Consider the following 24,607-nt stretch of genomic DNA (forward strand, 5'->3'; position numbering starts at 1 on the left):
GAGGGGCCATGGCTGTAATTGGGAGGAGAAGGCAGGGGGAAGGATTGGCAGGGTTGTCTCATTGCAAGGTACCTGCTGCACATCTTCCCAGCAGGTGTATGTGCCTGTCCTCTCAGCAGCGTAAAAGTGCAACAACAAGCAGGACCTGATGGTGGGAAACTAATGGATCTGTGCAGCAAGAAGCCATTGCTCGCCTGGAGCCTTGCAGGTGGTGAGAGGGGCGCATGCGCGGGTGGTGCCGCCGCTGGTGAGAGGGGCGCATGCGTGGCTGGGAACGGGCGGGCGGTGGCTAGGCGCATGCGCATCTCAGCGCTGTTGCGCGCAGAATCGGCGGACGGGGCTCTCCGGGTCGTTGGTGCTGGTGATGGCGCTGAATCTGAGTCGGAATGGGCCGGCGCTGCAGGCCGCGTACCGGGACGTGGTGAACGAGAAGATCGCCACTGACTGGTGAGCATTGGGCTGGGCACCGGGTGGGGTCGGCAAGTGGCGGGGTTTCCGGCCTCTCTCCGGACATTGGCCGGGGGTGTGGTGGCAACCGGAGGGAGGGGTCTGTAACCCATGGAGATCAGAGGGTGGGTGGGTGGGTGGGGGGAATGGGTCTGTAATCAGGAGGAAATGGGTCTGTAATCAGGGGAAATGGGTCTGTAATCAGGGGAAATCGGGGGGGAATGGGTTTGTAATCAGGGGGAAATGGGTCTGTAATCAGGGGGAAATGAGAGGGGGAAATGGGTCTGTAATCGGGGAAATGAGAGGGGGAAATGGGTCTGTAATCGGGGAAATGAGAGGGGGAATGGGTCTGTAATCGGGGAAATCAGGGGGGAAATGGGTCTGTAATCGGGGAAATGAGAGGGGGAAATGGGTCTGTAATCGGGGAAATGAGAGGGGAAATGGGTCTGTAATCAGGGGGAAATGGGTCTGTAATCAGGGGAAATGGGTCTGTAATCAGGGGAAATCGGGGGGGAATGGGTTTGTAATCAGGGGGAAATGGGTCTGTAATCAGGGGGAAATGAGAGGGGGAAATGGGTCTGTAATCGGGGAAATGAGAGGGGGAAATGGGTCTGTAATCGGGGAAATGAGAGGGGGAATGGGTCTGTAATCGGGGAAATCGGGGGAAATGGGTCTGTAATCGGGGAAATGAGAGGGAAATGGGTCTGTAATCGGGGAAATGAGAGGGGAAATGGGTCTGTAATCAGGGGGAAATGGGTCTGTAATCAGGGGGAAATGGGTCTGTAATCAGGGGGAAATGAGAGGGGGAAATGGGTCTGTAATCAGGGGAAATGAGAGGGGGAAATGGGTCTGTAATCAGGGGAAATGAGAGGGGGAAATGGGTCTGTAATCGGGGAAATGAGAGGGGGAATGGGTCTGTAATCGGGGAAATCAGGGGGGAAATGGGTCTGTGCCCAGAGGGAAATCAGAGGGGGAAATGGATCTTTATCCAGTGGGAAATCAGAGGGGGAAATGGATCTGTATCCAGTGGGAAATCAGAGGGGGAAATGGATCTGTATCCAGTGGGAAATCAGAGGGGGAAATGGATCTGTATCTGGGGGAAATCATGGGGGAAATGGATCTGTATCCAGTGGGAAATCAGAGGGGGAAATGGATCTGTATCCAGTGGGAAATCAGAGGGGGAAATGGATCTGTATCTGGGGGAAATCATGGGGGGAAATGGATTTGTATCCAGGGGGAAATCAGAGGGGGAAATGGATCTTTATCCAGTGGGAAATCAGAGGGGGAAATGGATCTGTATCCAGGGGGAAATCAGAGGGGGGAAATGGGTCTGTATCCAGGGGGAAATCAGAGGGGGGAAATGGATCTGCATCCAGGGGGAAATCAGGGAAAAACAGATCTGTATCCAGGGGGAAATCAGAGGGGGAAATGGGTCTGTATCCAGAGGGAAATGGATCTGTATCCAGGGGGAAATCAGAGGGGAAAATGGATCTGTATCCAGGGGGAAATCAGAGGGGGAAATGGGTCTGTAATGGGGGGGAAATGGGTCTGTAATCAGGGGGGAAATGGGTCTGTAATCAAGGGGGAAATGGATCTGTATCCAGGGGGAAATCAGAGGGAAATGGATCTGTATCCAGGGGGAAATCAGAGGGGGAAATGGATCTGTATCTGGGGGAAATCATGGGGGAAAATGGATTTGTATCCAGGGGGGAAATTAGAGGGGAACATGGATCTTTATCCAGTGGGAAATCAGAGGGGGAAATGGATCTGTATCCAGGGGGAAATCAGAGGGGGGAAATGGGTCTGTATCCAGGGGGAAATCAGAGGAGGGAAATGGATCTGCATCCAGGGGGAAATCAGGGAAAAACAGATCTGTATCCAGGGGGAAATCAGAGGGGGAAATGGGTCTGTATCCAGAGGGAAATGGATCTGTATCCAGGGGGAAATCAGAGGGGAAAATGGATCTGTATCCAGGGGGAAATCAGAGGGGGAAATGGGTCTGTAATGGGGGGGAAATGGGTCTGTAATCAGGGGGGAAATGGGTCTGTAATCAAGGGGGAAATGGATCTGTATCCAGGGGGAAATCAGAGGGAAATGGATCTGTATCCAGGGGGAAATCAGAGGGGGAAATGGATCTGTATCTGGGGGAAATCATGTGGGAAAATGGATTTGTATCCAGGGGGAAATTAGAGGGGAACATGGATCTTTATCCAGTGGGAAATCAGAGGGGGAAATGGATCTGTATCCAGGGGGAAATCAGAGGGGGGAAATGGGTCTGTATCCAGGGGGAAATCAGAGGGGGGAAATGGATCTGCATCCAGGGGGAAATCAGGGAAAAACAGATCTGTATCCAGGGGGAAATCAGAGGGGGAAATGGGTCTGTATCCAGAGGGAAATGGATCTGTATCCAGGGGGAAATCAGAGGGGAAAATGGATCTGTATCCAGGGGGAAATCAGAGGGGGAAATGGGTCTGTAATGGGGGGGAAATGGGTCTGTAATCAAGGGGGAAATGGATCTGTATCCAGGGGGAAATCAGAGGGGGAAATGGATCTGTATCTGGGGGAAATCATGTGGGAAAATGGATTTGTATCCAGGGGGAAATTAGAGGGGAACATGGATCTTTATCCAGTGGGAAATCAGAGGGGGAAATGGATCTGTATCCAGGGGGAAATCAGAGGGGGGAAATGGGTCTGTATCCAGGGGGAAATCAGAGGGGGGAAATGGGTCTGTATCCAGGGGGAAATCAGAGGGGGGAAATGGATCTGCATCCAGGGGGAAATCAGGGAAAAACAGATCTGTATCCAGGGGGAAATCAGAGGGGGAAATGGGTCTGTATCCAGAGGGAAATGGATCTGTATCCAGGGGGAAATCAGAGGGGAAAATGGATCTGTATCCAGGGGGAAATCAGAGGGGGAAATGGGTCTGCAATGGGGGGGAAATGGGTCTGTAATCAGGGGGGAAATGGGTCTGTAATCAGGGGGGAAATGGGTCTGTAATCAGGGGGGAAATGGGTCTGTATCCAGGGGGAAATCAGAGGGGAAATGGATCTGTATCCAGGGGGAAATCAGAGGGGGAAATGGATCTGTATCCAGGGGGAAATCAGACTGGGGAAATGGATCTGTAATCAGGGGGGAAATGGGTCTGTAATCAGGGGGGAAATGGGTCTGTAATCAGGGGGGAAATGGGTCTGTAATCAGGGGGGAAATGGGTCTGTATCCAGGGGGAAATGGATCTGTATCCAGGGGGAAATAAGAGGGGGAAATGGGTCTGTAATCAGGAGGAAATCAGGGGGGAAATGGGTCTGTAATCAGGGGGGAAATGGGTCTGTAATCGGGGAAATCAGGTGGAGAAATGGGTCTGTAAACCAGGGAAATTGGCGGGGGGGGTGGTGGAATGGGTCAGCAACCAGGGGGAAATCGGGGGAACTGTGTCTATAACCGGAGGGGGGGGGAAATGGGTCTGTAACCCGCTGAAATCGGGGGCGGGCGAAATGGGTCTGCAACACGGGGAAATTAGCGGTGGGGGGAACTGGGTCTGTAACCAAGGGAAATTAGGGGGGCAAATGGGTCTGTAACCCAGGGAAATCAGGAAGGAACTGGGTCTGTAACCCGGGAAATGGGGGGGGATGCGGAATCTGGGTCAGTAATTGGGGAGGGAGGGGGGACTGCGTCTGTAACCGGGGGGGGGAGGAGGATGGGTCTGTAACCCGCTGAAATCAGCGGGGAGGGGGCATGGGTCATTAAGAGGGGGAAGTGGGTCTGTAAGCGGGGGAAATCGGGGGGGGGGGATATGGGTCTGTAACTCAGGGAAATCAGGGGGGAAATGGGACTGTAACCCGGGGAAATCGGGGGGGCGGGGTGGAATGGGTCTGTAATTTGGAGAAATTGGGGGGGGAAATTGGATTGAAATTGGGGGGGGGCGATGGATCTGTAACCCAGGGAAATCAGGGGGATGGAAATAGGTCTGAAATCGGGGTGGGGGGGGATTGGTCTCTAACCGGGGGAAATGGGTCTGCAACCCGGGGAAATCGGGGGGGTAGGGTGGGTGGAATGGGTCTGCAACCTGCGGAAATCGGGGGAACTGGGTCTGTAATCCGGGGATACCGGGAAGGAACTGGGTCGAGACCATAAGACCATAATTCGGCCCCTCGAGCCTGCTCCGCCATTTAGTGAGATCATGGCTGATCTGATTTTTACCTCAACTCCACTTTCCCGCCCTTTCCCATATCCTTTGACTCCCCTGCTGATCAAAAATTTGTCTCACTCAGCCTTGAATGTATTCAATGACTCAGCCTCCACAGCTTTTTGGGGTAAAGAATTCCAAAGATTCACGACCCTCTGGGAGAAGAAATTCCTCCTAATTTCCGTCTTAAACGGGCGACCCCTTATTCTGAGACTGTGCCCCCTAGTTTCAGACTCCCCCATGAGGGGTAACATCCTCTCAGCATCTATCCTATCGAGTCCCCTCAGAATTTTGTATGTTTCAATAAGATCTTCTCTCATTCTTCCAAACTCCAATGAGTATAGACCCAACCTGTTCAATCTTTCCTCATAAGACAACCCTTCCATATCCGGAATCAACCTAGTGAACCTTCTCTGAACTGCCTCCAATGCAAGTATGTCCTTCCTTAAATAAGGGCACCAGAACTGTATGCAGTACTCCAGGTGTGGTCTCACCAGCACCCTGTACAGTTGTAGCATGACTTCCCTGCTTTTATACTCCACCCCCCTCGAAATAAAGGCCAATATTCCGTTTGCCTTCCGGATTACCTGCTGCACCTGTATGTTGAGTTTTGTGTTTCATGTACGAGGACACCCAGATCCCTCTGTACCGCAGCATTTTGTAGTATTTCTCCATTCAAATAATATTTTACTTTTTTATTTTTCCTCCCAAAGTGGATGACTTCACATTTTCCCACATTATATTCCATCTGCCAAATTTTGCCCATTCGTTTAACCTGTCAATATCCCTTTGCAGACACTTTGTGTCCTCATTGCAACTTGCTTTTCCACCTATCTTTGTATCATCAGCAAATTTGGCCACAAGACACTCTGTTCCTTCATCCAAGTCATTGATATATATTGCAAATAGATGAGGCCCCAGCACTGAGCCCTGCGGCACCCCACTAGTTACAGATTGCCATTTGAAAATGACCCTTTATCCCGACTCTTTGTTTTCTGTTAGTTAGCCAATCCTCTATCCATGTCAGTATATTACCCCCAACACCATGAGCTCTTATCTTGTGCAGTAATCTTTTATGTGGCACCTTATCGAATGCCTTTTGGATATCCAAATATACTGCATCCATTGGTTCCCCTTTATCCAGCCTGCCTGTTACTTCCTCAAAGAACTCTAATAAATTTGTCAGACATGATTTGCCCTTCAAAAAACCATGTTGACTCTCCTTGATTGTATAATGAGTCTCCAAATGTCCTGCTATTACTTAATAATGGGTCTGTAACCGGGGAGAAATGGGTCTGTAATTTGGGGAAATCGGGGGGGGGGGGGCACTGGGTCTGTAACCAAGGGAAATCGGGGGGGTGGGGGAATGGATCTGTAACCCAGGGAAATCGGGGGGGGTGGGGGGGAGCGGAAATGGGACTGTAACCGGGGGAAATCGTGGGCGGGGGGGGAACTGGGTCTGTAATCAAGGGAAATCGGGGGGTGGGGGAATGGATCTGTAACCCAGGGAAATCGGGGGGGGGGGGAATGGATCTGTAACCCAGGGAAATCGGCGGCAGTGGGGGGGGAATGGATCTGTAACCCAGGGAAATCAGGAGGGAACTGGGTCTGTAACCGCGGGGAAATCAGGGGGGGGGAGGAAAGGGTCTGTAACCCGCTGAAATCGGTGGTGGGGAGGTGGATCTGGGTCTGTAACACGGGGAAATCGGCAGGGGGGAACTGGGTCTGTAACCATGGGAAATCGGGCGGGGAAATGGGTCTGTAATCTGGGGATACTGATGGAGGGGGGGAATGGGTCTGTAACCAAGGGGAAATGGGTCTGTAATCTGGGGATACTGATGGAGGGGGTGGAATGGGTCTGCAACCAAGGGGAAATGGATCTGTAATCTGGGGATACTGATGGAGGGGGGGGAATGGGTCTGTAACCAAGGGGAAATGGGTTTGTAATCTGGGGATACTGATGGAGGGGGGGAATGGGTCTGTAACCAAGGGGAAATGGGTCTGTATTCCGGGGATACTGATGGAGGGGGGGAATGGGTCTGTATTCCAGGGATACTGATGGAGGGGGGGGAATGGGTCTGTAGCCAAGGGGAAATGGGTCTGTAATCCGGGGATACTGATGGAGGGGGGAATGGGTCTGTAATCCGGGGACACTGATGGAGGGGGCGAATGGGTCTGTAATCTGGGGATACTGATGGAGGGGGGAATGGGTCTGTAATCTGGGGATACTGATGGAGGGGGGAATGGGTCTGTAATCTGGGGATACTGATGGAGGGAGGGAATGGGTCTGTAACCAAGGGAAATGGGTCTGTAATCCGGGGAAATCAGATGGGGAAAATGGGTCTGTAACCTGAGGATACCAGGAAGAATGGGTCTGCAACTCTGACATATGGGTTCTCTGGGACTGATGAGTTAAATGGATTCAAATGGGGTCTCAGTATAAAATCCCTGATGATTTATTGACTCTCTTCTGCCCTATGGGTCCTTATAAGCTTCTATTGTTCAGTCATGGGGTCAGGGTCCTGAAGAGAAGTCACGGGTGGGCAGTTACACAGATTGTCCTCCCCCCCGCCAGCCCCCCCAGCCCACCTTCTGCAGCCCAGAAGGGTGTCTGGAGACTTTCTCCCAGGTTCCTGTCTCTTGAAGTGGATGTGAAAGATGCTCCCTCGATGTAATGCCATCTCCCAGCGTTCTTCACTCTGGATTATATGATGCCTCTTCCAAACCTGACCGGCCTTTCATAGAATCATACAGCACAGAAGGAGGCCATTTAGCCCATCGTGCCTGGGCCTGGATAGAACCACTGGCCACTTTAGGAAAAATATATTTGAGAACAGGAGAGACATTTTGGTTTTGATAACCGGTTATCAGCGGCAACTAATCCTATTTGCAAATCTGTGCCATGTGTTAGTTGGGTTTGCGTTGAAACCAAGATATGGTATAGTCCTTTCAAGGCTACACCACACCTGAGGCTCTGCGTGGCTCCTGCAGCTAATGTTTAAACTCCACAGTAATGGATCAAGTAGCCTAGGAGGAGGGCTCGGCTCTCATGAAGGGCATAAGAAAGGTTAAAAAGAATAACACAAGAACTTGCATTTATATAACTCCTTTCATAACCCCAGGACATCCCAGAGCGCTTTACAGTCAATGAAGTACTTTTGAAATGTCTTAACTGTTGTAATGTAGGAAACGCAGCAGCCAATTTGCGCACAGCAAGCTCCCACAAATAGCAATGAGATAATGACCAGATTCTGTTTTTTTTTTAGCGATGCTGGCTGATGGATATTGACCCCCTCCCCGAAAAAAAGTTTCACCCAGAGGGTGGTGGGGGTCTGGAACTCACTGCCTGAAAGGGTGAGAGAGGCAGAAACCCTCATCACATTTAAAAAGTACTTGGATGTGTACTCGAAGTGCCTTAACCTACAAGGCTATGGGATTAGGCTGGGTGGCTCATTTTCGGCAGGCACGGACACAATGGACCGAATGGCCTCCTTCTGTGCCATAAATTTTCTTTGATTCTACGACATAGGGAGAACTCCCCAGCTCTTTGAAATAGTGCCATGGGATCTTTTACCTCCACCCGAGAGCGCCTCATCCGAAAGACGGCACCTCCGACAGTGCAGCACCCCTCAGTACTGGCACTGGGAGTGTCGGCCTGGGGTTATGGGCTCAAGCCTCTGGAGTGGGGCTCGAACCCACGACCTGCTGACTCGGAGGGGGAGAGCGCTACCCACTGAGCCACGGCTGACATCCAGTTGGAGCGAGGATGTGTGGGGACTAGGGAATTCATGATTAGGCGATGGGTTTTAAAAGATTGTAGGAGGAAGGGGAGACTGAAGGAGGGGAGGAGTGTGCTCTGTTGTTGTGCATAAGACACTTTCCAGAAACCATTCCGGCAAATAAACCTTGTGAAATATATAATTTACATGCATCATGAAGTTGTGAATGCCATTTATTGCAGTTTTAGTGAAATAAGGAACATCTTAACTGATCTAGAAATGGGAAGGGCAGTAAATCAGGAACCAGTGCAGAAATTGCACAATCCAGCAGATCAGAATGTGTTTGCTTTATTCTGGTGCTTGCTGTTCCCACTCAACCTACAGTACAGCATTAGGTATTTTAGTTTTAAACCTGCTGTAGAAGTGGTTACACTTTTTAACTGCTTGCCCTTGATTTCAGTTTAATTTCCCTGCCCTTTTCTATAATTCCACCCATGACCTTGCCTCATCCGAACTCTGAATCTCATCGTTCCATTCACCCCCCCTCCCCGAATCCATTCACCCACCCCCCCGAATCCATTTACCCCCCTTCCCCGATTCCGTTCACCCCCCCCTTCCCCGATTCCGTTCACCCCCCCTTCCCCGATTCCGTTCACCCCCCCCCTTCCCCGATTCCGTTCACCCCCCCCCCCCTTCCCCGATTCCGTTCACCCCCCCCCCCTTCCCCGATTCCGTTCACCCCCCCCCCCCCCTTCCCCGATTCCGTTCACCCCCCCCCTTCCCCGATTCTGTTCACCCCCCCCGATTCCGTCTCCCGTTCACCCCCCCGATTCCGTCCTCCCGTTCACCCCCCCTCTCCCCCCTGATTCTGGCCTCCCCCCTCAGTTTGCTCCACTACTGGTGTTGGAGCATTCAGCTTCACGTGTCCTGCTCTCCGGAATTCTCCCTGGATCTCTCCACCTTTTTAAAAAAAAACCTTCTCAACCCCCATCTCTTGAGCCAAACATTTCCTCACCACTCCTAAACATTCTTCCTGGGTCAGTGTTCATTCCAACACTTGTCTGTGAGGTGTCTGGGGACTTTTTTTTTGCACGTTAAGAATGTTCTCCTGCTCTTTCAAAGAGCCGGCAGAGGCATGACGGGCCGAATGGCCTCCTTCTGTGCTGTAAGGTTGTATAATTCTATAAATTCAAGTTGGTGTTTGCTGTTTGACGTTTTAAAATTGAAGTAGAGTTTTTTAATTTGCACTTTTGCCAACTTGGGCCTGTTGCTACCTGTCCAGATTTTAAAAAGGTAAACTTGTGAAGCAATGTGGAAATATTGCTGTAGTGCTTAAGAACACTTGAACAATAAAGGGGCAAGCATGAAGGCCAGTAAAACAAAAGTGGCCAGCTTATCTGGCGGTTAACCTCAGTTGACAACCTCACCCGACCACTTGGGACTCCAGCAGCCCCTCTCCCAGCTTGCACAGGCTCCATTGGAGACGCAGAGTACTCCCAACGCAGCACCGCGAGCAAAATCCCTGCCCCTGATCTCTCCTGGCCGCGCGCTGTTGACACGGTCGAGGACTTTTTCACTGTGCATGTTGCTCTAGTGGAGTTACTGCACTGCTAATATACAACTGGCATAAGGAAATGTGGCGCCTCGAATGAGAGAACTTTTACTCAGCACCTTTCACATCCTCAATGCCTCAAGGCCCAGTAAAGTCCCACAAACTTGCGATTTGATAAATGACGGTTTGTCCCTTTTTCTTTTGGTGGTGTTGGTTTGAGGGTTAAGTGTTGACCAGGACAGCAGATGAACTCCTCTTTCCAATAGTGCCGTGAAACAAGGCCCCACCTGAGAGGGCAGATGGGACCTCGGTTTATTGTCTCATCCGAAAGACGGTACCTCGGACAATGCAGCGCCCCCTCAGTACTGATACTGGGAGTGTGGGCCTGTTATGGGCTTAAGTCTGTGGTGGGGACTTGAACCCACCACCACCTGACTCAGACGAGCGTGCTGCCAAATGAGCCAAGCTGATGCCCTGATCGAAGTATTACGACAGGAGTTCTTTTGGTTAAATGATTTTTAGACAGCGCGAGGCGCAATTATGTTATGTTTTTCGAGCAAATGTTGGATTTGCTGCCATGTGCAGAGCTTCCATTTTGGGTCTGCTTCCTATCCGAACTGCTGAATCGATGGTAGTGATGGGGAGAAGCCTCCTGCAAGCTGGACCTTTGGAATGGGCTGGGAGTGGAGCTGGAACCTCCCTACTCTGGAAGGCTCATTTACGGCCGCGTGTGCGGCAGCACTGTGTGGGGGCAGCTGGTTTTCCAGGGTGGTCTATCCAGTTCCGCTGGGCTTCCCAGGCCAGTTTTTACTACTTCGCAGATGACACTTGCTTCAGCGATTTAAAATGAAGAGTGGGGCTCCACCAAGCATGTACCTGAGCCTTTACCTTACTGGATAATCTGCTCCCCGCGAGCATACTCCAGTGTTCCATGCCTCAGGAACTGTGCATTCATGGGATGCCCCCTTGCCAAGGCATTCAGTTTTGCTTTACGAAGTTAGTCGTCACAAATAAATGTCCAGTCTCCCTGTTTACCCTGTTCCCTTTTCACACTTAATTTATTTCCCCTTTCTCAATACTGCTTTGTTTCCACATGTTCTTCCTACTGATTCCCCTATTTCTCGTGCTCTGCTCAAACAATGCAAGTAAGTGTTCTCCAGTGCGCCTATTATTTTGAAGTCAGGCTGCAACATTGGCAGTTTAAATAAAATTTAAATATCATGCTTGTATCTGGCAACCAAAGGTATTAAGGGATATGGGCCAAAGGCAGGTATATGGAGTTAGATCACAGATCAGCCATGAGCTTATCAAATGGCGGAGCAGGCACGAGGGGCTGAATGGCCTACTCCTGTTCCTATGTTCCTATGATCACAGATGTCAGCCGTGGCTCAGTGGGCAGCACTCTTGCCTCTGAGTCAGAAGGTTGTGAGTTCAAATCCCACGTCAGAGATTTGAACACATAATCTTGTCTGACACTTCTAGTGCAGTACTGAGGGAGTGCTGCACTGCCGCAGTTGCTGTCTTCTGATGAGACTTTAAACCGAGGCCCCGTCTGCCCTCTCAGGTAGACATAAAAGATCCCATGGCATTATTCGAAGAAGAGCAGGGAAATTCTCCCTGGTGCCCTGGCCAATATTTATCCCTCAACCAACATCAGTAAAACAGATTATCTGGTCATTATCACACTGCTGTTTGTGGGATCTTGATGTGTGCAATTTGGCTGTCATGTTTCGTACGTTACGACAGTGACTACACTTTGAAAATAATTAATTATCGCTTTGGGATGTCCTGAAGTCGTGAAAGGCACTGTATAAATGCAAGTTCTTGCTTCCTTTTGCTTTGTCTGTCTCTCTCTCCCTCTTATAAAATCATAGACAGTTACGGCACAGAAGGAAGCCAGTCGGCCCATCCTCTCTGTGCCGGTCGAAAAAGAGCTATCCAGCTTAATCCCACTTTCCAGCACTTGGTCCGTAGCCCTGTAGGTTACGGCACTCCAATTGCTCATCCAAGTACTTTTTAAATGAGTTGAGGGTTTCTGCCTCTCCCGCCCTTTCAGGCAGTGAGTTCCAAACTCCCACCACCCTCTGGGTGAAAAAATTCTTCCTCAGCTCCCCTCTAATCTTTCAACCAATCACTTTAAATCTACATCCCCTGGTCACTGACCCCCTCTGCTAAGGGAAATAGTAAACAATTTTACAACACCAAGTTATAGTCCAGCAATTTTATTTTAAATTCACAAGCTTTCGGAGATTTTCTCCTTCCTCAGGCAAATGTTTCAAGATCTCCTTGAAGCCTACGCTTCAAGGAGATCTTGAAACATTTGCCTGAGGAAGGAGAAAATCTCCGAAAGCTTGTGAATTTAAAATAAAATTGCTGGACTATAACTTGGTGTTGTAAAATTGTTTACAATTGTCAACCCCAGTCCATCACCGGCATCTCCACATCAAGGGAAATAGGTCCTCCCTATCCACTCTATCTAGGCCCCTCATAATTTTATACACCTCAATTAAATCTCCCCTCAGCCTCCTTTGTTCTGAGGAAAACAACCCCAGCCTATCCAATCTTTTCTCATAGCTAAAATTCTTCAGCCCTGGCAACATCCTTGTAAATCTCCTCTGCACCCTCTCTAGTGCAATCACATCTTTCCTGTGATGTGGTGACCAGAACTGTGCGCAGTACTCAAGCTGTGGCCTAACCAGTGTTTTATACAGTTCTAGCATAACCTCCCTGTTCTTATATTCTGTGCCTCGGCTAATAAAGGAAAGTATCCCGTATGCCCTTTCAACCACCTTATCTACCTTCAGGGATCTGTGGACATGCACTCCAAGGTCCCTCTGTTCCTCTACACCTCTCAGTATCCACCCATTTATCGTGTACTCCCTTTCCTTGTTTGCACTCCACAAATGCATTACATCACACTTCTCTGGATTGAATTCTATTTGCCACTTTTCTGCCCACCTGACCAGTCCATTGGTATCTCCCTGCAGTCTACAGCTTTCCTCCTCACTATTAACCACACGGCCAATTTTTGTATCATCTGCAGCTTCTTGATCAAGCCCCCAACATTCAAGTCCAAATCATTAATATATACCACAAAAAGCAAGGGACTCCACTGGAAACAGCCTTCCAGTCGCAAAAACACCCATCAACCATTATCCTTTGCTTCCTGCCACTGAGCCAATTTTGGATCCAACTAGCCACTCTCCCCTGAATCCCCTGGGCTTTTACTTTTTTGACCAGTCTGCCATGTGGGACCTTGTCAAAAGCCTTGCTGAAATCCATTTACACTACATCAAATGCGTTGCCCTCATCGACCCTCCTTGTTACTGCTCAAAAAATTCAATCAAGTTAGTCAGACACGACCTTCCCTTAACAAATCCATGCTGGCTGTCCTTGATTAACCCGTGCCTTTCTAAATGATGATTTATGCTGTCCCTCAGAATCGATTCCAATAATTTGCCCACCACCAAGGTTAGACAGACTGGCCTATAATTACTCGGTCTATCTCTTTCTCCCTTTTTAAACAACGGTACAACATTAGCAGTCCTCCAATCCTCTGGCACCACCAGGGAGGATTGGAAAATGATGGTCAGAGCCTCTGCTATTTCCTCCCTTGCTTCTTTTAACAGCCTGGGATACGTTTCATCCAGGCCTGGCGATTTATCTACTTTCAAAGTTGCCAATCCCCCTAATACTTCCTCTCTCTCTATGTTTATCACATCCAATATTTCACACTCCTCCTCCCTAACTACAATCTCTGCATTGTCCTCCTCTTTTGTGAAGACAGACGCAAAGTACTCATTAAGAACCAGACCCACATCTTCCCCCTCCACACACAGGTTACCTTTTTGGTCTCTAATAGGCCCTACTCTTTCCTTAGTTATCCTCCTGCTCTTTATGTATTTATAAAAAAATTTGGGGTTTTCCTTGATTTTACTTGCCAGTATTTTTTCCTGCCCTCTCTTTGCTTTCCTAATTTTAATTTCACCCCTGTACTTTCTATACTCCTCTCGGCTTTCTGCAGTATTGAGCTCTTGGTGTCTGACATAAGCTTCCCTTTTTTGCCTTATCTTACCCTGTAAGCTCCTTGTCATCCATGGAGCTCTAGATTTGGCAGTCCCACCCTTTTTCTTCGTGGGAACATGTTTACTCTGAACCCCTTGAATGTCTCCCACTGCTCTGACACTGATTTACCTTCAAGTAGCTGTTTCCAGTTTACTTTTGCTAGTAAAGTTGGCCTTTCCCCAATTGAGAACTTTTACTCCTGTTCTATCTTTGTCCTTTTCCATAACTATACTAAATCTAACTGAATTATGATCCCTTCCAGCTAAATACTCTCCCACTGATACTCCTTCCACCTGCTCAGCTTCATTCCCTAAAACTAAATCCAGAACTGCCCCCCCTCTTGTTGGGTTTGCTACGTACTGGCTAAAAAAGTTCTCCTGAATGCAGTTTAAGAATTCTGCGCCCTCTATACCTTTTGCACTGATTGTATCCCAGTTAATAATTGGGTAGTTGAAATCCCCTACTATTACGGCCCTATTGTTTTTGCACTTCTTAGAAATTTGCCTCCATGTTTGCTCTTCTATCTCCCTCTTGAGTGTTTGGGGGTTTATCGTCCACTCCCAGCAGTGTGACTGCCCCTTTTTTGTTCTTTAGCTCAACCCAAATGGCCTCATTTGATGATCCTTCCAACATATCATCCCTCCTCACACCCGTAATTGTTTCTCTCTCTCGTCAAATCACATGGGAGCCTGTTGCTTATTGCCCTTTGCTTGACATTCCCGCGGCCAAAAAAAAAAGTGGAACGACTGGTTCTGTCTGTTCCACAGAGCAGCTCTTCAGTCCATTGTGCTATGAGGCAATGCCACCTCAGGCTTCAAGTGATCAGCAGAGGCTTGTCTCCTGTGGTTTGTAACCCTGTCTTCCCCGCAACCCCCACCCATCATGTAGCGCTTTATTTATTGGATGTGTACGATCCTATGTTTAATTCTGCGGTGTGGAGGCTTTCAATATTTACCTGCATTTGTCCCGGTTCCTACTTTGAAGTAACTTTGAGCGTTCATTGATACAGCCTCCACGCTGACTGCCACATGCGCTCAGCCAGTTGCTTGGGCTGTCGGGTCAACTCTGGGCACTGCACCTCAGGAAGGGTATATTGACCGCGGAGGAGGTGCAGGCCAGATTCACCAGGATGATACCGGGGCTTAAAGGGTTAAATTATGAGGCCAGGTTGCATAAAGCCGGCTTGTATTACCTTCAGTTTTGAAGGGTGAAAGAAAGAAAAAAAAGACTTGCATTTATATCACACCTTTCACAACCTCAGGACGTCTTAAAAGTACTTTACAGCCAATGAAGTACTTTCGAAGTGTGGTTGCTGTTGTAATGTCGGAAATGGGGCAGCCAATTTACGCAGAGCAAGGTCCCACAAACAGTAATATGCTGACCAAATTATCAGGTTTTTTTTTAGTGATTTTGATCTAATTGATGTGTTTAAATGATTAACGGATATGATAAGATAGATACAGAGAAACTATTTCCTCCAGTGGGGGAATTCAGAACAAGGGGGCATAACCTTAAAATTAGAGCTCGGCCGTTCAGGGGTGATGTCAGGAAGCACTTCTTCACACAAAGGGGAGTGGAAATCTGGAACTCTCTCCCCCAAAAGGCTTCAGGTCAATAGAAAATTTCAAGACTGAGAACGATAGATTTTTGTTAGGTAAGGATATCAAGGGATCTGGAGCAAAGGCGGGTAAATGGAGTTGAGGTACAGATGAGCAGTGATCCAATTGAATGGCGGAGTGGACTCGAGAGGCTGAATGGCTTTCTCCTGTTCCTATGTCACATGGTCAAGGGGCTGAATGGCCGCCTCCTGTTGCTGTGTAACAGGCTCGAGGGCCTGAATGGCCTACTTTTGTTCCCATGCAACAGGCTGAATGGCTTCCTCCCCTTCCTGTGTAACAGGCTCGAGGGGCTGAGTGGCCTCCTCCTGTTTATACGTGCCATCCTCCATAAGTCTGTCGAAATCAGCCAGATAGCTCGGCTCTAGCAGTTGCAGAGTGTCGCATTGTGCTTGCTTGTGATACTGCACACATAGCCTGTGTGACCACAGGCCAGTTTTCACTTGCATTGGTCTGGTGGTTGCTCAGTGCAATGCACGGAGGCGGTCAAGTAGACTCGTGCTCACCTTTTAATTAAACACTGCATTTGCCCGATGGACTCCTGAACCAGCTCCCACTTGATACTGTAATTAAACGGCAGTTCCTCAGTGTATTGAGTCTAATTAGTTTGCTGATTGGTGAAATAAAGGCAGTTTTGTGCGGCTGCTCACGACAAAGATTTGAAGCTTAAAGAAAGAACTTGCATTTGTCTAGCGCTTTTCACGACCTCAGGACATCCCAAAGCGCTTTACAGCCAATGAAGTACTTTTGAAGTGTGATCACTGTTGTAATGTAGGAAACGCGGCCAATTTACGCACAGCAAGATCCCACAAACAGCAGTGTGATAATGACCAGATCGTTCATTTTTTTTTTAGTGATTTTCATCGAATTGATGTGTTTAAATAACCGGATATGATAAGGTAGATACAGAGAAACTATTTCCTCCAGTGGGGGGGAATTCAGAACAAGGGGGCATAACCTTAAAATTAGAGCCAGGCTGTTCGGGAGTGAAATCAGGAATCACTTCTTCACACAAAGGGAAGGGGAAATCTGGAACTCTTCCCCCAAAAGGCTTCAGGTCAGTAGAAAATTTCAAGACTGAGAGCGATACATTTTTGTTAGGTCAGGATATCAAGGGATCTGGAGCAAAGGCGGGTAAATGGAGTTGGTTGTACAGATCAGCAATGATCTAATTGAATGGCGGAACAGGCTCAAGGGGCTGAATGGCCTATTCTTGTTCCCATGTAACAGGCTCGAGGGGCTGAGTGGCCTCCTCCTGTTTATACGTGCCATCCTCCTTCAGCCTGTTGAAATCAGCCAGATGGCTCAGTTCTAGCAGCTGCAGAGTGTCCCATTGTGCTTGCTTGTGATACTGCACACATAGCCTGTGTGACCACAGGCCAGTTTTCACTTGCATTGGTCTGGTGGTTGCTCAGTGCAATCCACAGAGACGGTCAAGTAGACTCGTGCTCACCTTCTAATTAAACACTGCGTTTGCCCGATGGACTCCTGAACCAGCTCCCACTTGATACTGTAATTAAACGGCAATTCCTCAGTGTATAGAGTCTAATTAGTTTGCTGATTGGCGAACCAAAGGCAGTTTTGTGCTGCTGGTCACTTCAAAGATTTGAAGCTTAAAGAAAGAACTTGCATTTATCTAGCGCCTTTCACAACCTCAGGACATCCCAAAGTGCTTTACAGAAGTACTTTTGAAGTGTAGTCACTGTTGTAATGTAAGAAATGTGGCAGACAGTTTGCGCACAGCAAGGTCCCACAAATAGCAATGAGATAAAGAACCAGATCATCAGTTTTAGGTGTTGGCTGAGAGCTAATTATTGGCCAGGACACTGAGGTGAACTCCCCTGCTCTTCTTCCAACAGTGCCATGGGATCCTTTACATCCACCTGAGAGGGCAGATGGGGCCTTGGTTTAACGCCTCATCCGAAAGACGGCACCTCTGACAGTGCAGCACTCTCTCAGTACTGGCACTGAACTGTCAGCCTAGATTATGTGCTCAAGTCTCTGGAGTGGGTCCTGGACCTTCTGACTCAGAGGCAAGAGTGCGACCGCCTAGCCAAGGTTGAGGTTTACAGAGTAAAGAGAGGCTGCTGGGCCTGTAGTGACTGTGCTGGCTTTTCTGTGGAGCATTGTAAAACTAATCCCACTGCCCCGCTCTCTCTCCATAGCCCTGTATCAATCCCGAACTAATCCCACTGCCCCGCTCTCTCAACAGCAACAACTTGCATTTATATAGCACCTTTAATGTAAAACGTCCCAAGGTGCTTCACAGGAGCGTTAGCAAACAAAATTTGACACCGAGCTACATTAGGGGATAGTAGGACAGATGACCAAAAGCTTGGTCAAAGAGGTAGGTTTTAATGAGTCTTCGAGGAGGAGAGAGAGGTTTAGGGAGGAAATTCTGGAGTTTAGGGCCTAGGCCGCTGAAGGCTCGGCCGCCAATGGTGGAGCGATTAAAATTGGGGCTGTGCAAGAGGCAAGAATTGGAGGAGCGCAGAGACCTCGGAGGGTTGTGGGGCTGGAGGATGTTACAGAGATAGGGAGGAGCGAGGCCATGGAGAGATTTGAACACAAGGATGAGAATTTTAAAATCGAGGCGTTCCCGGACCGGGAGCCAGTGTCGGTCAGCGAGCACAGGGGGTGATGGGAGAACGGGACTTGGTGCGAGTTAGGATACAGGCAGCAGAGTTTTGGATGTGCTCAAGTTTATGGAGGGTGGAAGATGGGAGGCCGGAGAGGAGAGCATTGGAATAGTCCAGTCTAGAGGTAACAAAGGCCATGGATGAGGGTTTCAGCAGCAGATGAGCTGAGGCAGGAGCAGGGACGGGCCATGTTACGGAGATGGGAGTAAGCGGTCTTGGTGATGGAGAGGATATGTGGTCAGAAGCTCATCTCAGGGTCAAATAGGGCACCAAGGTTGCGAACGGCCTGGTTCAACCTCAGAGAGTGGCCGGGGAGAGGGATGGAGTCGGTGGCTGGGGAATGGAGTTTGCAGCCTGGACCAAAGACAATGGTTTCGGTCTTCCCAATATTTAGTTGGAGGAAATTTTTGCTCTTCCAGTACTCGATGTTGGACAAGCAATGTGACAAATGAGAGACAGTGGAGGAGTCGAGAGAGGTGCTGGTGAGGTGGAGCTGGGTGTCGTCAGTGTACATGTGGAATCTGATGTGTTTTCGGATGATGCCTTTGCATTCTAGGATGATCCTGGAATAGTGAGCAGTTTTGGCAGAAGGCCGCAGGACCTGAAGATGCTTTATGTGGTCCAGCCAGATCTGGATGAATGGCTAAACCAGTTGTCCTCCATAAAAGTTCAAGTCTGCGTCCTTTGGATTTTAGGGAGCGGAGATGAGGGCCGTACCAGTGAGAACGACCAGGGTGGGAGAGAGTAATGGTTTTAATGGGGATAAGGGCATCAAAGATGGAGGTGAGGGTGTGATTGAGCAGATCGGTAACTGCAGAAATGTTGTGGTGAATGGAGGGCCACAGGCTAGATGGTTCGGAATTTGGAAGTGCTGTTGTAAGTAACTTGGGGGAGAGTTTTTTCCAGGGGCGGACACAGAAGGCAGTGGGGTTGGGAGGGGGATGGGGGATGTGGGTGGAGCCTTATATCAATCCCTAACTAATCCCACTGCCCCGCTCTCTCCCCATAGCCCTGTATCAATCCAAAACTAATCTCGCTGCCCCGCTCTCTCCCCATAGCCCTGTATCAATCCAAAACTAATCCCACTGCCCCACTCTCTCCCCATAGCCCTGTATCAATCCAAAACTAATCTCGCTGCCCCACTCTCTCCCCATAGCCCTGTATCAATCCAAAACTAATCTCACTGCCCCACTCTCTCCCCATAGCCCTGTATCAATCCAAAACTAATCTCACTGCCCCACTCTCTCCCCATAGCCCTGTATCAATCCAAAACTAATCTCGCTGCCCCACTCTCTCCCCATAGCCCTGTATCAATTCAAAACTAATCTCACTGCCCCGCTCTCTCCTCATGGCCCTGTATCAATCCCGAACTAATCCCACTGCTCCATTCTCTCCCCATAGCCCTGTATCAATCCCAAACTAATCCCACTGCTCCATTCTCTCCCCATAGCCCTGTATCAATCCAAAACTAATCTCACTGCCCAGCTCTCTCCTCAGAGCCCTGGATCAATCCAAAATGAATCCCTCTGCCTCACTGTCTTCCTGTAATCCTGTATCTTTCTCTGCTTCAAATGTTTCATCCAATTTTCCCTGAAAAGATACAATGGTCTCTGCCCATGCTCCATGCTCCAACAACTCTCTTGAGTAAAGACATTTCTTCCAACTCCTCTCCTTGCACTTAGTGAAGATTTTAAGTTGATGGCCCCCTTGTCACTGACTCAGAAAGCAGAGGACATAATCTTTCCCCATTCACCCTATCAAAATCTTACATGATTTTAAAAATCTCTATTACATCTCCACTTAGCTTCCTGTTCCAGTGGAAATGAGCTTGAATGCTAGGTAGAGTGGTTCGTCCTTGAGTCACTGATGCAGTCATTGGTTTATGTGGTAACCATAGCGTACAAAAGCAAGGAAGTCATGATGAACCTTTATAAAACACTGCTTCGGCCACAACTGGAGTATAGTGTCCAGTTCTGGGCACCGCACTTTAGGAAGGATGTGAAGGCCTTAGGAAGGCTGCAGAAGAGATTTACTAGATTGATTCCAGGGATGAGCAACTTTAATTATGTGGATAGACTGGAGAAGCTGGGGTTGTTCTCCTTGGAAGAGAGAAGGTTGAGAGGAGATTTGATAGAGGAATTCAAAATCAAGACAGGTCTTGGCAAAATAGATAGAGAGAAACTGTTCCCATTGGCGGAAGGGTCAAGAACCTGAGGACATAGATTTAAGGTGATTGGCAAAAGAACCAAAGGTGAGATGAGGAAAAACTTTTTTACACAGAGTGGTTGTGATCTGGAATGCACTGCCCGAGGGGGTGGTGGAGGCAGATTCAATCATGGCCTTCAAAAGGGAACTGGATAAGTACTTGAAAGGAAAAAATCTAGAGGGCTACGGGGATAGGGCAGGGGAGTGGCAATAGCTGGATTGCTCTTGCATAGAGCCGGCGCGGACTCGATGGGCCGAATGGCTGTAACCTTGCTATGATTCTACTGTTGGTGGAAAATGGATAGCCATTAAAAGTTTTTTTTGATGATTTAAATTACCCCTCAGTTAAGTTCTCTCTTCCCCCCCTCACTTGGCACCATGTACCATTCTCCAGCTGAGAGGGTACGCAGGGACTTGCTGACTTCCCTCTGTAAGTAGCCAGGGCGAGCTGTTCTCACCTAGTGTCCACACACAAGAACTTCTAGAGTTCACGAGCAGGCGCCCTGGCCCAATTCGGTGGTTCTGAGGTCAACTCGTTTGGGTCAGCTTAGGGATAGAACCTGCCTTTCTGCGTGACTGGGGTACTCACTGAGCCACTGGGGTGAGGTGTTGTGCCACTTCAAACGCTGCACTGGTTTATCAGTGTGTTTGAAGCTATTTTCTGGGCCAGGGTCATGGCACTGCCACATGGAGCCCCTGGGCCTCCATCTCTTTTCCTTGTTGAGTTTGATCACACCGCCAGCTTTGCAGGGTCACAACGGAGGTAGTGCCATCACCGAGGCCCCCATTTTGTTGGGCTTGGTACAACATCAAGAACGAGAGTGATTCACCCCAAGTAAGCTTGCCCCCAAGTATTCTAAATCGCCCAGCCTGGCCTCCAACTGCATTGTGAATGCCTCTTGTGTCTTTGACCCACCTCAGTGAGGGAAGTTTGCAGTCTGAACTGAAGTTAGAAACGTACAAGCATCTGGCAATCTGTAAACTTCCCGAATTCACCTCAGCACCTATTTAGATCACTTATCTCAAGTGCCTGAGCAGTGGCCTTAAAGGGACAGGCCACATTAACAGCAAAGCATCAGAGCCGTATTCCAGACCGCAAACTTCCTGTGAATCACACCATGGGAGATCAGCGAGTCTGTTACGAGCAATACATGGTATAAACCTCTTGTCCTTGCAAAATAATGAAACCTCCGACTCTTTTCTCTAGAAAAGAGAAGACTGAGGGGTGACCTAACAGAGGGCTTTAAAATTGTGAAAGGGTTTGATAGGGTGGACGTAGAGAAAATGTTTCCACTTGTGGGGGGAGTCCAAAATTAGGGGCCACAAATACAAGATGGTCACTCGTAAATTCAGTCAGGAATTCAGGAGAAACTTCTTTACCCAGAGAGTGGTTAGAATGTGGAACTCGCTACCACAAGGAGTAGTTGAGGTGAATAGCAGAGAAGCATTTAAAGGGAAGTCAGATAAACACATGAGGGAGAAAGGAATAGAAGAATATGGTGATAGGGTGAGATGAAGTAAGGTGGGAGGAGACTCGAGTAGAGCATAAACACCGGCATAGACCAGTTGGGCCGAATGGCCTGTTTCTGTGCTGTAAATTCCATGTAAATGTGAGCAATGTTAAGGGAGACCAAGTAGAAAGGAAAGCTGGTCATTTTTGACCTTCATTTACATTACTGGCCTGACTTAGCTTGAAATGACAACATGGACTCCTCCTTAACCTCCTCCCTAGACTAAGGGGCTCATGTTTCTGTAAACTTTGCTTGTGGCTTATTCCCTTTGCACTCCAATCCTCCTTGTTGCTCTTTGCAGCAAGCCCGGAGTGGGAAAATGACCAAGTGTGTGGTTTGCTTTGCCCCCTCCCCTAGACAGGGGACGTGTGCTGAAGCCATCTCTTCGATCGTGACTTGCTGTGAAGCTGGGCGGTGTTATCACCTCGGGCAGTGAGTGTGGAAACAGTCGAATCTCTGAGCAGCGGTGAAGCAATCGGCAGATTCGTGGGGAATGCAGAGGCTGGAACGTCCATATAAGGAATGCAGGTCAACTTCCTGTCGAGGGGACTGGCTTTATGTCGAATGGACTGCGGATCGACTCCAGTATCTTTTCTAATTCCTAGTGTTGTCTTTCACAAATTGTGGTGGTTCACGTTACTCCTCCCACCTCCACCCTCCCCCAGGATGGGCGGGCAGGCAGGCAGGCAACCTCCTCCAAGGATTCCCACTGCTATTCACTAAGTGACCACAAGGAGGTGCTCGGAGCAGGTTTGACTCGCTGCCCCTCCAATTCGTCAGCTGAGGCAAGGGGATCCTTCAGATTCCGATAGAGGAGCCGATCACTAGAGGAGATCCCTGCAGAACATTTAGTACATAGCAGACCACTAGAGGAGATCACCATAGAGCATTTAGTACACAGCAGATCACTACAGATTCCCATACAGCATTTATTACACAGCAGATCACTAGAGAAGATCTCTAGAGAGCATTTAGTGCACAGCAAATCACAAGATCCTAATAGAGCATTTAGTACCCAGCAGATCACTGGAGATCCCATTACAGCATTTAGTGTGCTGCAGATCGCGAGGCCCCTATACAGCATTTAGTGCACAGCAGCTTACTGCAGATCCCCATAGATCATTTAATACAAAGCAGATCACTAGAGGAGATCCCTAGAGTATTTAGTATACAGCAGATCACTAGAGATCCAGGTAGCGCATTTAGTACATAGTGGATCACTAATGGAGATCCTGATAGCGCATTTAGAACACAATAGATTGCTAATGGAGACCCAGGTAGTGCATTTAGTACACAGTGGATCACTAATGGAGATCTGGGTAGTGCATTTAGTACACAGTGGATCACTAATGGAGATCTGGGTAGTGCATTTAGTACACAGTGGATCACTAATGGAGATCTGGGTAGTGCATTTAGTACACAGTGGATCACTAATGGAGATCTGGGTAGTGCATTTAGTACACAGTGGATCACTAATGGAGATCTGGGTAGTGCATTTAGTACACAGTGGATCACTCATGGAGATCCAGGTAGTTCATTTAGTATAGAGTGGATCACTAATGGAGATCTGGGTAGTGCATTTAGTACACAGTGGATCACTCATGGAGATCCAGGTAGTTCATTTAGTATAGAGTGGATCACTAATGGAGATCTGGGTAGTGCATTTAGTACACAGTGGATCACTAATGGAGATTCTGATAACGCATTTATAACACATTCGATCACGAGTGGAGATCCCGAAAGGGTCTAGCTCAGTTACTCACTCGATAATTTGCCATGGGCCGGAGCATCACTGCAGTGAACATCCTTAAATGCTACAGCCACCAGTGTCAAGTACTGAGCATAACTCTTGTAGGCTATAGGACTGAGCCTGTTCATTGACCAAAAGAAATGGAAGTTGAGAGTGATAATTCTGTCATTCAGAGTAAATGCTGACCGATTTTTAGTGGTAAACCAGTGCCCACTGTGCTGATAAGTAGGTCGAGCTGGAGCTTGCCCTCACTGACCAGTATGTGAAGAGCAGTACTATATTCACATGGCATACTGTGGAATTTGGCATTTATGGCAGTCACGGGAAAATGCTGTTTTCCATGAGCAATGTGGAGATCAGCCAGTTACAGACATTGTCATTCAGCTGTTCAACGGCCATATATTTTGAGGCTTTCCAAATTGATTGAAAGCAATCGAATGTTCCTGTTGCTTTGCAGGACAGCTGGATGAGTAGCTTGCAGCCACAGATTCATACCCTGCGGTCCAACTCTTACCCGAGTTATGTATCTTTGTAGAATCATAGAATGGCTACAGGAGGAGGGCATTCGGCCCATCAAACCTAAGCTAGCTCTTTGAGAGCAATCCAGTTAGTCCCATTCCCCCGCTCTTTCCCCGTCGCCCTGCAAATTTATTCCCTTCAAGTATTTATCCAATTTCTTTTGAAAGCCACGATTGAATCTGCCTCTACCACCCTTTCAGGCAGCGCATTCCAGATCATAACAACTGGTTGCATAAAAAAAGTTTTTCCTCATGTCACCTTTAGTTCTTTTGCCAATCACCTTAAATCTGTGTCCTCTGGTTCTCGACCCTTCCGCCAATGGGAACAGTTTCTCTTTATTTACTTTATCTAAACCCTTCATGATTTTGAACACTTCTATCAAATCTCCTCTTAACCTTCTC

At 48.5% G+C, this 24,607-nt stretch overlaps 1 protein-coding gene across 1 annotated transcript in view; it reads left to right on the forward strand.

Moving 5' to 3' along the window:
- The first annotated feature begins 300 nt into the window (after nucleotides 1–300).
- The window catches only part of dbnlb (drebrin-like b), a 64,830-nt gene continuing 40,523 nt past the window's right edge, over nucleotides 301–24,607 (forward strand). Inside the window, exon 1 of the mRNA XM_068001524.1 lies at nucleotides 301–447. Within this exon, the coding sequence (XP_067857625.1) occupies nucleotides 365–447 (83 nt within the window). The 5' untranslated portion in view covers nucleotides 301–364. The remainder of the gene's footprint in view (nucleotides 448–24,607) is intronic.

Source organism: Heptranchias perlo, chromosome 20 (assembly GCF_035084215.1).
Source record: "Heptranchias perlo isolate sHepPer1 chromosome 20, sHepPer1.hap1, whole genome shotgun sequence".
In the NCBI taxonomy this organism is placed as follows: domain Eukaryota; kingdom Metazoa; phylum Chordata; class Chondrichthyes; order Hexanchiformes; family Hexanchidae; genus Heptranchias; species Heptranchias perlo.